Genomic DNA, 15,871 nt, shown 5'->3' with positions numbered 1-15,871 from the left:
GTGTCTTGGGGGAAAGTATGGTAAAACAAGTCTTGACTTAGTCCAGTCAGCTCTCTGCAGCGTTGGCCCAAACAAGATGGATGCCAGGAGACCCCTTTAGTCTCTGGCTACACAGCACTGTTCCATCCTTTGCACACTAGCTCCAGTACTGAGCTAGGGTGTCCTAGGGTAGCCTAGGGCCTATTAGGATACCATAACATGGGCAGTTGTTGATTTTGCCCATTTGCACCTGCAGAAAGCCCTCCTCAGATGAGTGAAGATGTCATGGTGGAGCATAGGGGGAGAGATGGTCTTGCAGATAGGAAGGTCCAAGGCCATGAAGGGCTTTAGATATGATATCCAGTAAACTGAGCATGGTAACAAATGGGCAACCAATGGAGTCTGCAGAATAGGAGTAATGTGCATGCTCTGTGTGGCTCCCAGTAATAGTTGAGCTGTGGCATTCTGTACCCTACTGGACTTTGAAAGGAGACCAGTGTGCAGTGCATTACAGTATTCTAGTCTCAATGTATGTCTTGTCCCAAGCTTCAATTGTAACCACTAGTTACCTTGAAGAAATAACATGTTGAGAAACAGTGGTGCGTGCACACGCACACACACCACGCACACATATGGATAGAGGGTAGGCAAATTGAGACATGTGAAAATGTGTTTAGATGGGGAAAGTGCAGGGTGATAAAGAGAGGCACACAGAAGGCTAATTTTGGGAAGAAATTAAGACACAGTCACAGAAGCATATATATCCACATAGCTTTACTGAGCTTGTGGTGTTGTATAGCACCAGCTGGATCCTCCTTTTCGTTTGTGTTTCCTTGATATTTAAGCACTAAGGAATCTTAAATAGTTGTTTAAACCATGATTTTGTTTTCTTTTCAGATGGGTGTCTCTGGTCAGTAAAAATTATGAGATTGAACGAACCATTGTGCAGCTGGAAAATGAAATCTCTCAAATTAAACAACAACATGGAGAAGCAAACAAAGAAAATATTCAACAGGACTTCTGAGACGTTTCTTGGCCTTCTGTTGCCAGCACAGAAAACTTGCTTGTAATAAACACATGGTTTAGATATTCATTTCTGTGTCTCTAGCAATAGGTTGAATCTTATGTGTTAGCTGTTCCTTGGCCTTTACAAATCCGAATACAGAATTATTTCCTGGAAGAGTTAAAACGACTCATTTCCTCCACCTTCTGGCATAAACAAGTTGTTTTTTGGAACAGCCTTATTTAATTGTTGGATTTTTAAAAGATATCTGAAAATAAACATTTTGCAACTTCTGGTAAGAACAAAAAAGCATTATTACTAATTAAACTAGTGATGACATTGTATCTACTGCCAGCTTAGTTGATGGAAGAGAATGCAAGCTTTGACGTGTTACAAGGCTCACATCAAATCAGGTTTAAAAAGGGAAGATTCAGTAATAGATTTTAGTCAAGATGATGAACATAATTGATACACAAATCACTTGAGCAAATATTTATTGTGGGTGTCTGGGTAGCTGCATGAAATAAGAGTTGGCTGAAAATAATTTGGTGAGTTCATAAATTCTAACTGAATGAAGAGTCTTTGCTTTGGGTTCCGAAATCCAGGATATTTACAAACCTTAAGAGCCTATTTTCATGATCCTTTGCACATGATAGTTGCTTCATGCCTTCCTGACAAGCAACTGTAAGCACAGTTTGTTTTATTGGGAGTTGATGGATATAGTTTTGCTCTTTTTTGAGACCCCTTATATGTAACACCTGTAAAGGCACCCCTCTAGTGTTCTGAAGTGATGTGTTCTATGCTGCTTCCTTGCCTTCCTTAGTGTTTCCTTCTTAATTTTGCTGCCATCAAAAGGCTTTCACCTTTGAATTCTTACTTGGACCCAAAGAACTGGATGGCATAGTTACATTTGGTAGAATGACAGAACAGTCAGCATGTGGGGGGTGGCTCTGACGTAAAAGGGGATCCTTTACTCGAAATAAAACGGTTGTTTTCTCTTATAGAGTTTATTTAGAAGTATAATAGCGTAACTGTTACAGATGGGTATAGTTCTTTCTCCAACATTCCTTAAGTAGACCTAGCCACAAAGGCTTATTTTTTCACTTGCCACTTAGGCTAATAACTTGCAGAAAGAACAGATATTTCTCTCACAGCCCCCACTCTCCACTCACTCAACTCCTCCCTCTACTGAACACTTCCTGCAAACCAGTAGGGTACAGCTACCATCCAGTCATAACACACTTCAATCACCTGTCCAGCCCCCTCTTTCTTACTCTATATTTAAGTAACTGAGTAGGTTTAGGCAATCCTTTGCTACAGAAGTGGAGCTTGAAAAGGGACTAAAAGGTCACAAAGGTATCAGTTCTAAGTATTGGAAAACACTAAACAGGAGCAGAATTGTAGAAGACCTAGAAGTGGAGAGGTGTTGGGTGGTGTGGGGAGGTTCCGTCTAATGATCAGACGAAGTGAGAAGAAGCTAGAAGCGGAGATGCACTGGAATGCTTGGCGTGCTTGTCCTTGTTCACAGGATCCTTTCTGCTCTGTTACATGTAAAAGGTGGTGACCTGTCTATTTCATCCATTAAAATCCACTTAGCCACATGAGCAGCTTATCGCCTAATCAGTGACAAGCCATCTTTTCACAGTTCCTTTTGCAGAGCTTTCTTAAGGGCTTGAGGAATTTTAATTCTCCATCTGCACTGTCTGCGTCAACTGGAGATCTGGATTTAGCCCTCTTAAGGCTAATGCTTCCGCTGTCCAAGCTTCCAACCACACTTTCTTCTTTAAGCAGAACAGTATGTTGTAGAAGTCTGTGCATGTCCCATGTCATGCAAAATTAAGTTGTCAAATATTAAGGATTGTTCACTAATAGGTTTCAATTTCCCAAAGGCATGCGGGTGAAATTTAATAATTTGGAACCTGAGAGTCTGTGTGAGTTACCTAGGAGCCAGCATTATTCTGCCTTATACATTTTGAGCACTACTGATATTTGTTTTGCCCCAGTTGTGTTACTTTGCATTAATCTAGGTTCTGTTTGTAGGTATCTGTTCTACGTTGAAAATAAGAATCCCATATTAAAATATTGCAAATTAAAATCGTGTGTATGCTCAATTTTAAAAAGCCTGTGTAATAAACTTACTCTGGGCCTTGAATTGAGTTGTCTTGAACACAAACTGAATAGTCAGAGTACTTTTGGTACTGCCTGAGACTGATTTTCATACAGCATTGGCAAATTGGCAACGTAAAATTTCCCCTAGGATTAGTAGAAAGCCTATCCGCCTCCATCAATAGTGGGCTCAGATGCCAGAGAGGTCAGTCTTATTTTGGTAATCACTGAGCCAAGTAGGATGGCCAGTTGTGTTGTAGCACAACTCTTCTTGTAATCTGGCTTTAGTGCTATCCCTCCTTAGGTAATGCTATTTGGATTAACACTGTACTTTTTGTACAAAGTGGACAGTCTCCTACTCTCATACTATCATAGCTCTTTTTGGCCTTTCTGATTAGTCCCAGGGTTGTGGGACCTGTGTGGATTGGTAGGAGGGTGCTGGAGTTAGGAAGAACAAGCAGCTGAAATTGCTCTTCCATAAGGGCAGCTCTGCAGAAGGGACGGACTAATTTCATCCCATTCTTTTGCCTCACTAGAGCCCACCTGCTCTTACAGCTGTTCCTCTGCAAAGATTCTGCAAGCCCAGGAATCAGAAAGAGCTGCAGCAGTGTAGAGGAATGTGAGGAAACTCTATATGCCTTCTGTCCATGGAGGGTAGGAAATCGAGGAGTGGTTTGCCCAGGGCTGCTGATGGGGGAGGGGGGACTGTGGGTTCAAAATTCCTGGGGTCTAAGGCAGGTTGAGGGCCTGGTAGATCTAGAATAATTTCAGGTTTTTAAGTTTTAGTGCAGTTCTACACTGCAGCCATTAGGGGTGCAGGAAAGGCAGAGCAAACAGACAATGCTATTCCTAGTTGGTGCTGCTTGCTACCCTTTTTAGCAGCAATTTTAAAGAAAGTTTTCCATGGCTGCAAACTTCTTTAACAAGGTGAGGAAAAAAATTCCTATCTTGAGTTGTTCCTAAGCTTATCAACCAACCCAGTATGCCTTCATTCCCCCCATCAAATTCTTATGTGTTTGCTGCCCCCCACCACTTTCTATGCTCATTTTTTCTCATCTCTACCCTGGCAGGGGAGTTAAAACATACTTACTAGAATAGAAAATCTCTGTATCAAGTTAATATTTCTGTAGAACCTACCAAAGTAGGTTACCCTACTTTAACCTACAAAGTAGGTTACTATCAAAGTACACTTACCCCAAATGAACTCAAGAGCGAGGGAATTAGGGGTTCCAGAAATGGATAATGCAAGATCTTGTTTTCCATATATACCAGAGTGGATCAGAGTAATGATGCCTCAAAATAAAATTACTAAGAAAGGGCAGGATTGTAAACACATACAAATATCTTTAATTTGTAAATTATTTTATATACAATAAAGAACCTACACTAAGTATCTGAGAACTGATTCCCGTAAGCACACACACACACATTAGCGAAGGATTGCCCCTTATTGGAGGGAGGAAACTGAGACGTTTCAGGGAGGGTCATACAGCTTTAAATCAGAGGTCTTGAAGTCCGAAGAGGTCCAGCGATTGATACAGTGGAGGTCCAAGGACCAGAGTGAGGAGCTGGCAAAGCAAGGCCTGTAGGATGCAGCAGGGGTTCTCAAAGGGAAACCAGAGTTCTGACCAGCAAAAATCTGGACTAGAGATCTCTGAGGAACAGTTTCCTGGAACTTAGGGTCCTTTTATGGACAGAAGGTTCCGGTGGGTGTTTGGCCGTCCTGATTTAGGACTGGGTCAAGATAAGTTTGAATCTTGCAGGTTTAAAGTTAACTGCTGGCGTACTTTGGTGGGGAAAACTGGGAAAATGTTGGGGGGAAACCTTGATTAGGCTATTGTGAGCTAGATCTGCATGGGTGCAAAGGCCCAGAGAAAGGCAACACTGACTAATGGGATTAAGGGTGGAGGGCAATTTAATGACTGAAGTGCTTTCCTTGATTGAGTTGCTGACCTTGGACTGGGCAGACACCTCCAGGGTGTGTGAGGACATTGGGTAAAATTCTGAGTGTTGGAAAGTCTTTTGTTCTTGAGAAAGATACCCCATGGAACTGGGGGAGATTGCACTTAATCCGTTTTAATTCCAATAACAGCTTTCCTCTTCCCTGGGACTCTCCAATGTCGTGGATGAGCCCAGGTGCCTTTCTAAGACTCCCCAAGTTTCAGATCCTCTGGGAGTTAAAGCTCCAAAAGGGAGTGCCTATTAAAAAAAATAATTTAAAAAGTCCAAAAGAAAAAAAAAGGAAACCTTTTTTGAGGGGGTCTCAGCTGGAAAGCAAGAGCCCCATGGCACAGAGTGGTGTACTGCAGTCAAACGCTCTGCTCACGACCTGAGTTCAGTCCTGATGGGAGTCAGTTTTAGGTAGCCGGCTCAAGGTTGACTCAGCCTTCCATCCTTCTGAGGTAAAATGAGTACCCAGGTTGCTGGGGGTTAAGTGTAGATCACTGGGGAAGGAACTGGCAAACCACCCAATAAACAAAGTCTGCCTAGTAAACGTCGGGATGTGATGTCATCCCATGGGTCAGGAATGACCCGGTGCTTGCACAGGGGACTTCCTTTACCTTTTACCAGCTGGAGAAGGGGGTGGAGTCCTGCCATTACATGCAGTGTGATCTGTATTGAAGGTTATAAATGTGGAACAGTGGATGCCTTTGGTGAATGCCTTGTATATGTTATTTGCTGTCAAGTTGCTTCTGACCTATGGCGACCCTATGAATAAATTACCGGGAAAATGTCCTATCATTAACCAACTTGCTTGGGTCTTGCAGACTGAGGGCCACGTGGCTTTCTTTATAGTCTCAATCCATCTCATGTTAGGTCCTCCACTTTTCCTAGCATTACTGTATTTTCCAGTGAGTCTTGTCTTCTCATAATGTGACCAAAGTAAAATAGCCTCAGTTTAGTCATTTTAGCTTCTAGGGACAGTTCAGGCTTGATTTGATCTAGAACCCACTGATTTGCCTTTTTGGTGGTCCACAGAATTCATAAAACTCCTCCATCATTTCAAAGAATCAACTTTTTTCCTGTCAGCTTTCTTCATTGTCCAGCTTTCACACGCATACATAGTGAAGGAGAATACTATGGCATGAATTAACTTGATCTTGGTCGCCAGTGACACATCCTTACACTAAAGAATCTTTTCTAGCTCCGTTATGGCTGCCCTTCCCAGTCTCAATCTCCTTCTGATTTCTTGGTTGGAGTTCCCCTTTTGGTTGATGATGGAACCAAAGAACAAAAAATCTTGAAAATCTTAAATGTCTTAATCATCAACCTAAAATTTGTGTAATTCCCCAGTAGTCATTACTTTTGTCTTCTTGATGTTCAGCTGTAATCCTACTTTGGCACTTTCTGTTTTAACCTTCAGCAGTAGTAGTTTCAAGTCCACAATTTTCTACCAGTAATGTGGTATCATCTGCATATCTCAAATTGTTAATGTTCCTTCCATCCAATTTTCACTTAATCTAATCCAGTTTTATTTATGATATATTCTGCATACAGACTGAACACATTTTTTGGGGGGGGATGTCAAGTCACATTTGTGGCGATCCCATAGGGCTTTCAAGGGAAGAGATGTTCAGAGATGATTTGCCATTGCCTGCCTCCGCATCATAATCCTGGTATTCCTTGGAGGTCTTCCATCCAGATACTAACCAAGGTCAGGGCTGAGTGTGTGTGACTGGCCCAAGGTCATACAGCAAGAACCCCCCCCCACTAGTATCTCTAGTACCCCTGAGACTGCTGTAAATACTACAGTACTGTTAAAGGCATTCATTGGATAATATCTGTGATAATGAAAAGAATTCCAAACCCCCATCTCACCTAAAATGTAAGGTTGCCATCAAGCCTGGAGAAAAATATCCTGTCCTTTAACAGAAGCTTGATGTGTAGAAATAGGCAGCTGAAAATGTTCATGGTATAGAGCAGAAGTGTTGAACTCATTTGTTACGAGGGCTGGATATGACATCAATGCCACTTGGTCAGGCCGGGCTTTTCCAGCCCAGATCGGGACTGGGAGGCGGCGGCTGCCTTGCGATCCGGATAAGAGCTCTCGAGGGGCCGGATCTGGCCCGCAGGCCTTACGTTTGACACCCCTGGTATAGAGGTAAATCGCATCATCTGGTAAATAACATGCTATTAAGGCTTTAATAAAGAGACAGAGGATTTCCTCAAGCTTGTTGGAAACATGTCTACTCAGTGTATGGCATTTTAAAAATATTCTGCTTTTCTCCCCACCCCTCACAGAAGTTAAGTTGAATGAAGTTACCCCCCTCTCTAACTCAGTTAATGCTCCATATTTCAGGCCATTTTCAAGTATTTTTCTTTAAAAGTTCCTGTTCTTCTGTTTTCCCGCACTGCAGCGTTCATCTTCTACGTTTCATTGTTTAAAGGGGCAACTTCTCCACACCCCCCAACACGTTTATTTTATTGACTTCAATTTATACCTCCTTTTCTCCACAAGAGGGACCCAAAGCGGCTTAACAAGAGTGTCCTCTTCCATGTTACCCTTAACAACAGCCCTCTGAGGTTGATTCGACTTCGCCTCACACGCTTCGGACGCCGTCCGGCTTCTGCGCCTGCGCAGCTCCCCCTCCGAACCTGATGCCTACGTGCGCGCCCCCTACAGACCGTGCGCGACCTTTCACGGCCACACGGTCCCGCACCGCGCTTCGTCCCTTTTTGTCCCCCTCGACTCCCCCGCCCCTGCTCTTTTTTTAACTCCGAAGCGCGCGCAGGCCTGGCCCCGCCCCCCTCCCTCGCTTCCCTCTCCCCTCGCGCCAGATGTGTGTCGGCGGCGCGCGCGCAGGCTGATGCCGTGCGTGGGGACGCATGCGCGGACCTCTACGTAAGCCAAGCGGGGAGTCGGGTTCAAAGGAGGAAATATGGCGGAAAACAAAGGAGGAGGAGGAGGAGGCGGCGGTGGCGGTGGCGGCGGGGAGGGGGCCGCGGAGGCCGCGCCGTCCGGAGGGGGCCCAGAGCTCGCCGCCGCGGCAGCGGCTGCTGTTGTCACCTCCGCGGCGACAGTGGCGTCCCCGCCCCCTCCGGCCCCCGCCCCTCCCGACGAGAGGGAGAGCCCTGCCGCCGTGGTCCTGGCTGCGGACAAGGGCCCCGGGGAGGCGGAGGCCGCGGCGCCGGTGGTGGTGAGCGGCGGCGGCTCGGGCTCCGTGCCGGCGCCTCTGGGCCCCAGCCCCGCGCCCCCTGCTCTGTCCAGCGCCGCGCCGGGCCCGCTGTCGCTCCTGGACACCTGCGCAGTGTGCGCGCAGAGCCTGCAGAGCCGGGAGGCCGAGCCCAAGCTGCTGCCGTGCCTGCACTCCTTTTGCCGCCGCTGCTTGCCGGAGCCGGAACGCCAGCTGAACGTGCCCGTGCCCGGCGGCGCCAACGGGGACATTCAGCAGGGTGAGTGAGTGGGAAGCCTCGGGGCCTGGGCGGTGGGTGCGGAGGCCGGGGCTCTCGCAGAGGGGGGGGCGAGGAGTGGACCTGAGCAAGGGGCGCGGAGGGAGACAGGCAGGTTACTAAGTGTCGTTGGCACAGAGGTGAGTGGCGCTGGGCTTGGCCCGCTTGGAGGAGCGACAGTGAAGATGCATCGTAGAAGGTTGGTGCGCAGGGCTGGACGTGGTGCATCGCCAAGGTGCTTGCACAGCTTCGGAGAGGATGTTATCTTGGGCAATCTGTGTAGAATGTGCTGTGCTGCTAGGCATGCAACCCAGAGACTGTGGCTTTGGGCATCAGTGCCCGGTGTTGGAAATTTCATACATCTTGGATCACCTTGAGTTGACTAGGTTACTCAGTGCATAGGAAATCATTCATCTCATATCATGCTTTGTTGAGAACAAACATGACTGGTTTCAAGCTCTGTGTTAAAGAAGCGACTTAAGAGCATGCTGTATGAAGGCTGTTTTGCATGAGTAGCCAGTTGTAGAAGTAGTATCTTAGAAAAATTGGGGTGAGAGATGTGGATGTTTACTGACATGCTCAATATAAATTGTATGGGCATCTAGCAATGTTTGTCAGTTCTCTTGCCTGCCATGAGTGGAAAAAATAATATATATATATATATATATATATATATATATATATATATATATATATATATATATATATATATGTCTAATGTAGTCTTCAAAGATGAACTAATTTCCTAACACATATAACTGCTGCAACTCTAGCACAGCTATGGAAAAAGAAGAAAAGTTGGTTTTTATATGCCGAATTTCTCTTCCACTTAAGGAAGAATTAAACTGGCTTACAATCACCTTCCCTTTCCCTCCCCACAACAGACACCCTGTGAGGTAGGTGGAGCGGAGAGAGTGTGACTAGCCCAAGGTCACCCAGCTGGCTTCATGTGTAGGAGTGGGGAAACAAATCCAGTTCACCAGACTAGCGTCCGCTGTTCATGTAGAGGAATGGGGAATCAAACCTGATTCTAGGGCTGTTGGAAAAAAAATTCGGTAAAATTCAGATTCAGCAAAATTCGGCCCGTTTTTATTCAGGAAACGCCGAAGTCCGAACTCCCCTGCTTCGGGTCCGTGCAATTCGGCATGAGATCCGGAGTTCGGGGAAAAATTCGGTCGAATAAAGCCATTAAAAGCACAATTGCGCCTTTCTGCAGTTCGGGGGAGGCATTTTTGGGGGTAGAGGTCCCAAACTTCCAGCGTAGCCTGAGGGGACCCTTCTTGCAAGAACACCCAAGTTTTGTAAAGATTGGGTCAGGGGGGGCTGAGATATGGGCCCCGAAAGGGGTCCCCACTCCTTAATGTGCATCTCGGACAATGGGGGTTTGCAATTACCAAAGCTTGCCGCCCAGGCCCAAAGCTTCCAGTCCTGACAAACAGCTGAGCTGCGGGGAGCAAGGGTGGGATAGGTGCGAAGAAATTTGCAAACCATGCAAAGCAACATGTTTGCAACCATGCAAACCATGCAAAGCAACACGTTTGCAACCATGCAAAGCAATACCTGACACCTGGGAGTTTGCAAACCATGGAAAGGGACAGAGGCAGCTAGCTATGCATAAGGAGCAGGAGGGGGTGGAATTTCCCCTTTTGCATCGGACTCAGGACCAGCAAATGCATTCTTTAAGTCACAATTTGAAAACCAGTTTTGAGCAAGCATCAAAATAGACCTAACCGATCTTATGAATGAGGGAAAACCTGAGGACACACAACTGAAGCCCCCCCTCGGGGCACCCCCCCGCAAAACAGGCAAAAGCCCCCTTTGGCTTCCCCCCACCCACAGAAACTGCTCCCTCCCCACACACACACAGACTCTGCTTCCCCCCCACACACACACAGGAGAAAAATTATAGAGAAAAGCCCCAAAATGGGTCTTACTGTGGATGTCTTCTGTTCCATCAGGGGGCAACCCCCCCCCCCCCGCAGAACAGGCAAAAGCCCCTTTTGGCTTCTCCCCCACCCACAGAAACTGCTCCCTCCCCACACACACAGAGGATAAAAATTATAGAGAAAAGCCCCAAAATGGGTCTTACTGTGGATGTCTTCTGTTCCATCTTCTTCGCACCTGCCCCGCCCTTGCTCCCCGCAGCTCAGCTGTTTGTCGTGGCTGGGAGCTTTGGGCGTGGGTGGCAAGCTCTGCTAATTACAAACCTCCATTGTCAGAGATGCACATTAAGGGTGGGGAAGAAGACCCAGCTTGGCCACCGATTGGCCGCAGGAGAATGCTGCTTACTAACTGAAGGTTATGCTGCTGCGCCGAACCCTGAATTTGTCGAATTTATTCACCGAACACCCTGAACTTGCTGAATTCGGCTCCCCGTTTTCCCGCCTTTTTTGAGTTCGGTTCCATCCGAACTAAAAACTGCGGAATCAGGGGAAATTCGGCTGTTTTTCGGTTCGGGACAAACCAAATCGACAGCCCTACCTGATTCTTCAGATCAGAGTCCACCGCCATTAACCACTACACCACACTGGCTATAGGTCAGTCTCCTAGCTTGCCTACTTTCTTCTGTAGAATTCCCAGCCACTTCTACTTCAGTGCAGTTTGTTCTTGGGAGATGCTTGAATGGATTGGCTTTTTTGGCTACTGCTCCTGGCTTTGTTATTTTCCACAGATTCACTCTAGAGCAAGCAATTGGAGCTTAGAAATGAAAGCAAGATTGTTTATTACCAGCTGAAGGTTGGAAGGATGGGGAAAATGCAGTGGGTACATTTTGGGTGATGGTGACCAGACTGCCCTAGACCTATAGTTTGTGTTTCATCCAGTGATCTAAGTAATGCAGAAACTTAGCACAGCAATTCTTTGCTTCACAAGTTGTGGATGTTAAAGTTGTTATGAATGGGGGTTGCTTTGATGCTAATGTACAAGTTTTATTTGCTGGAAGGGGAATCATAGCCCCAGCTGTGCTACGGGGAAGATGTGGCATTTTTAGTGTGATGCATGACTTGGGAAAACCTCGCCAGGGGCTGTAAAGTATCTGCTTGCTGTCACCTTTCCTTTGATGGATCCTATTTGAGACAAATTGCCCCAACACCAAAATGGGGGTGTGGAGCTAGAAAGCATCTGATCTGTAACTAGGAAAATTATTGCTGAATTGTTTTATTTTTTAAAAGTTATATCATTATTTCCCACTGTGTCCAAGATGGCTTATACAATATAAACATATACAGTTAAAACAAACTTGAAATACTTATTATTAAAAGTGTATCACCTCAAAACTGCAGATCCTCAACAAATATCTCCGCCATCTGTCAGAGTAAATCATTAATTTCTTCCTCTGAAGGCTTTTCAGAATAATTCCACTTTGCACCTTGTATGGAAGAGTGAAAATGGGAACTTTCTATGTCATATCCAGCAGACTGTTCTGTGAGTGCAGCCGCTGAAAATAAACATGCCTGGGCTGTAGAGAAGTAGATCTCCTGAATATATAGGACCTCTGAAAGTGCCTGAATACCTTAGTTGGCACATGAGATCATATGGGGAAGAGCAATCCACTATATAATGCGGCCCCCAAGCCATTAAGGTATTTAAGGGTAACAATCATCACCTTGAATTATAATCGGCAACAAATAAGTAACCATTGAAAATGATGAAGCACAGGTGTAGTATGATCATTCCAATTAAACTGGTCAATAATCTAGCAGCAGCATTCTGTACTAGCTGCAGCTTCCAAACAGTATGCAAGGGCAGCTCCTCACATTACATATTGCATTAATCTAACATCAAAGTTACAGCGGCATGGATCAGCATAGTAAGGTCAGCATGATTAAGATAAGTGGACAGTTGTTGCACTCGGTATAGAAAGTGTTCCTAGTCACTTCCTCGGCTTGCTTTTATAAGACCAGTTTTGGATCCAGTATTATTCCCGGGCTGTTGTGCCATCAGTTTGTATTGGTGGGAACCCCAAGCAATTGGCCTTTCTCTTTCACCTTCATCTTTCTTGGATTCATTTTCAACTTTTTCTCACTTGACTACTGCTTCCAGGCATTGCTTAGCACCAAGAATGCCACTTCTGGTGGCTTAAAGAGATGTATAGTTGAGAGTCATCTACATATTAGTGACATCCAGCCCCCTGGCTCCAGTTGATGTCCACCAAAGAATGTACATAGATGTTAAAGATCATTGGTGAAAGGACTGATCTGTGAGGAACACTGCAGGTCATGTTCCACGGATATAATTACCACTAGCAGTAGAAAAGAGCAAGAGTCCAGTAGCACCTTAAAAGACTAACAAAATTTCTGGCAGGTTATGAGCTTTCACACTTCTTCAGATACAGCTAGAATGCGATTCCATCTATCCTTCAGTAGAGAAGAGTGAATTAGACAAACAATGGCAATGTAAATGTCAAAAGCAAGTAAACTACATTAGCAGGCATGATTGGATTAGGTGTGATATGCAGAGGGATAGTAGGCGTGGAGAAATTAGCATTGGTTTGTGATGGGAACTGGAGAGTAAGCACTTCAGTTGTCATTGACCAAACATGGGGTGATTCCTAGTCTGTAATCCATGATATATGGTTGTGTAACCATGTGCGCTTTGTCTACTCTTTATCTACCCGAACTCATGGGGTGATTCCTAGTCTGTAATCCATGATATATGGTTGCGTAACCATGTGCGCTTTGTCTACTGTTTATCTACCCCGGCTTGGACTATTCTTTGTCAGTCTAGTTGAGTCTTGGAACCTCAGGGGAATGAGCCTCAAAAATGGATAGAGGCTGACCCATCACTCAGATGCGGCAGCACGGGCGGGGGTGGGGGTGGGGGTGATGTTCAGCAGAGTGGAAGTTAACCCTAGCTAGCACTATGTTTTGTTTGCTTTCTCTAGCCACCTTTACTATAGTTCCCTTTTCTTATCATGCCAATAAAGGTGACTGAAACGGAAAAAAACAATTCCCTTTTCTGCAAGTTGCTTTCAGTTTTATTAGATGCTTAGTGGTATAAAGCTCTCGTTTAGAAACCAAAGTGTCAATCTTTGGAGGAGAGGGATTCCTTTAGGTAATGACTCCAGCCCACTTGCTCCAACCCACAGATTGCTCAGGCTATGCAAGGGCGCAAGTCCTAACAGACAGCTCCGTCTCTAGTTGAGAAGGAAATGCACAAGGAAGGGAGGAGGGGAGCAAGAGCCTGGAAGGATGAACTCAGCATCCTAAGAACATAAGAAAGGCCCTGCTGGATCAGACCAAGGCCCATCAAGTCCAGCAGTCTGTTCACACAGTGGCCAACCAGGTGCCCCTAGGAAGCCACGAACAAGACGAGTGCAGCAGCACCATCCTGCCTGTGTTCCACAGCACCCAAAATAATAGGCATGCTCCTCTGATACTAGAAAGAATAGGTATGCAGCATGACTAGCATGTGGCTGCTATTGGGTTTTGATCCAAGTTTGGATGAACAGTGACAAGAATGGTTGACATTTCCCCCATGAAGCCTTTCTCCTCTCTGTCTTAGTTGAGGTGCTGCAGGCGAAAGGGAGGGAGCTGAATGCTGGGGTGTGTGTGACAAGATTCCTGACTTTGCCTAGTTGTTATTTTCCCTTCATAAAGCAGGTGGGTCTCAAAGAGGGTTCATTCTGTTGTCATTTGTCTTTAGTTCAGTTGGTGAGGATGCCACTTGATGAGGCCTCTTCATCACCAATGACTTGGAAGTAGCCCTGTAGATAATCACGAAGAGAGATCACATTTGCTTTTTAGGCTGCTTTATGTGTGCTTGGAAACTGCAGTTGGTTGTCTCTTTCGTGTGTTTAGTATATTGCATGAAATGATGATCCATGTGGAACTGTCATGTGTTTTCCTAGTGTTTGTCATGAATAAAAAATTTCATGTGAGATACTTTTCATGCAGCCTGCTCATAAGCCATATTCTCATTACTTTGGCCTAGATTTTGAGCCTACTTGTACTTATTTTTTAAGAAAACATTGGCATCAAGTAAAGTGGTCCCTACTTGCTGAGTAATCTAGTCATTCAGGTTGATCCAAGTTCTTTGTTAAGCTGAAATGGATACTAATGTAATTTATATGTGTACCATATATTAGATATTAAACATTATGATCACTGTTATGATCATAATTAGTATTAAAAATATAAAACATTGAATGTTTGGATAAGGACTTGTTATATTGCTCTAAGCATTTCCCAAGTGTTGGAAAACTGTAGGGGTTATCCTTACAATAACCCTGTAAGGTTGGTCAGACTTATCCTCCTATTGTAGATGGGAGCAGAGAGAGAGAGTTGTTTGAGGTCGTCTAGCGAGTTCATGGCAGTGACAAGATTTGAACTGGGAACTTAATGGCTGGCAGAGTAAGCCACAAATTATGCTGATAACAACTGATAAGAGCATGTTTAGTGTGTGTTAAAATTTTTGATATGATTATTATGTTAGCAAATTGTAACCATGTGCACCAGAAAGCTGAGATTTTTAGAGGTTCCAACCAGTGTGTTTGGAATTCACTGTAAATTAATTCCATTTGGGCATAGTAGCCAGAAAAATATGCTATTATGGACTTGAGCCAGTTGCAATGCAGGTGCTTGATATGTTGCATCCTCTGATACCCATTAAGGGAAGCAAGTCACAGGAAAGGGCCCTCAGTGCAGACCAACAATTTGTCTATACTGAAATATAGAACTGGTATGGAGTGTCAGGTAGCCACTTTTTTATCCTACCTGGCAAAGGGCTCATGTCCCAAGAGCTGTGTAATGGGCAGAAACTCAACGTTTGATGCTTTTCCTGACATGGAGAGCATAAGAGCAGAAATGGAAGAGGCTGCTATTTTTAAATTTTATATGCCGTCTATCTGGAAAAAAGGTGCCAACCTTCTCATAGTAGTATTTGTAGCTCTTTGCAGTTGGCCTGCTGTGATGTGGAAGCTAAATGTAAGCACTGGAAAGGATGAGTACGAGGTTGTCTTTTTTCTATAATTAGGGTTCTGATAAAGTCAGGTATTGGAATGCTCTTATAATAATCAGCCTGGCAGATCACTAATGACTTGTATTTTCTAGTAACAAACTTGCCAATTCTTGACTTGAAGGAAAAAGTTTCCTACTAGTGGGGTAGAGGTAATTGCCTACTTGTGGATGGACAATAATGCAGCTGCCCTGCTGTGACACTTTGGGGAATAACATGTCTGCTTAGACTCACCCTTATGCAGAATTTATTGCAGATTTTCCCTTGTATTCTTTGTGGATTTGAAACACCTAGTCCAGTTCCTTGTTAGGGAGCTGGGCCTGATTAAGTCTAAAATGCAAACAGATCTTGGTGTTACTGATTAGGTATAATCTGATAATTGTTCAAGACAACTGAGTGTTGGAAAAACCTGATATAGGGGAATGTAAGACTTGATCT

General features: G+C 44.8%; 2 protein-coding genes across 2 annotated transcripts in view; both read left to right on the top strand.

Annotated features, from left to right (window-relative positions):
* Positions 1 to 1,081, top strand: part of BCAS2 (BCAS2 pre-mRNA processing factor) — a 124,978-nt gene extending 123,897 nt beyond the window's left edge. Inside the window, exon 8 of the mRNA XM_056867492.1 lies at positions 877 to 1,081. Coding sequence (XP_056723470.1) covers positions 877 to 1,003 — 127 coding nt within the window. The 3' untranslated portion in view covers positions 1,004 to 1,081. The remainder of the gene's footprint in view (positions 1 to 876) is intronic.
* Positions 1,082 to 7,915: 6,834 nt separating this feature from the next.
* TRIM33 (tripartite motif containing 33) overlaps positions 7,916 to 15,871 on the top strand; it is a 67,735-nt gene continuing 59,779 nt past the window's right edge. Inside the window, exon 1 of the mRNA XM_056844476.1 lies at positions 7,916 to 8,482. Within this exon, the coding sequence (XP_056700454.1) occupies positions 7,969 to 8,482 (514 nt within the window). The 5' untranslated portion in view covers positions 7,916 to 7,968. The remainder of the gene's footprint in view (positions 8,483 to 15,871) is intronic.

This window comes from Euleptes europaea, chromosome 2 (genome assembly GCF_029931775.1).
Source record: "Euleptes europaea isolate rEulEur1 chromosome 2, rEulEur1.hap1, whole genome shotgun sequence".
In the NCBI taxonomy this organism is placed as follows: domain Eukaryota; kingdom Metazoa; phylum Chordata; class Lepidosauria; order Squamata; family Sphaerodactylidae; genus Euleptes; species Euleptes europaea.
Note: the sequence above shows the minus strand (reverse complement) of the source record. Positions and strands in the feature narration are given on the sequence as shown.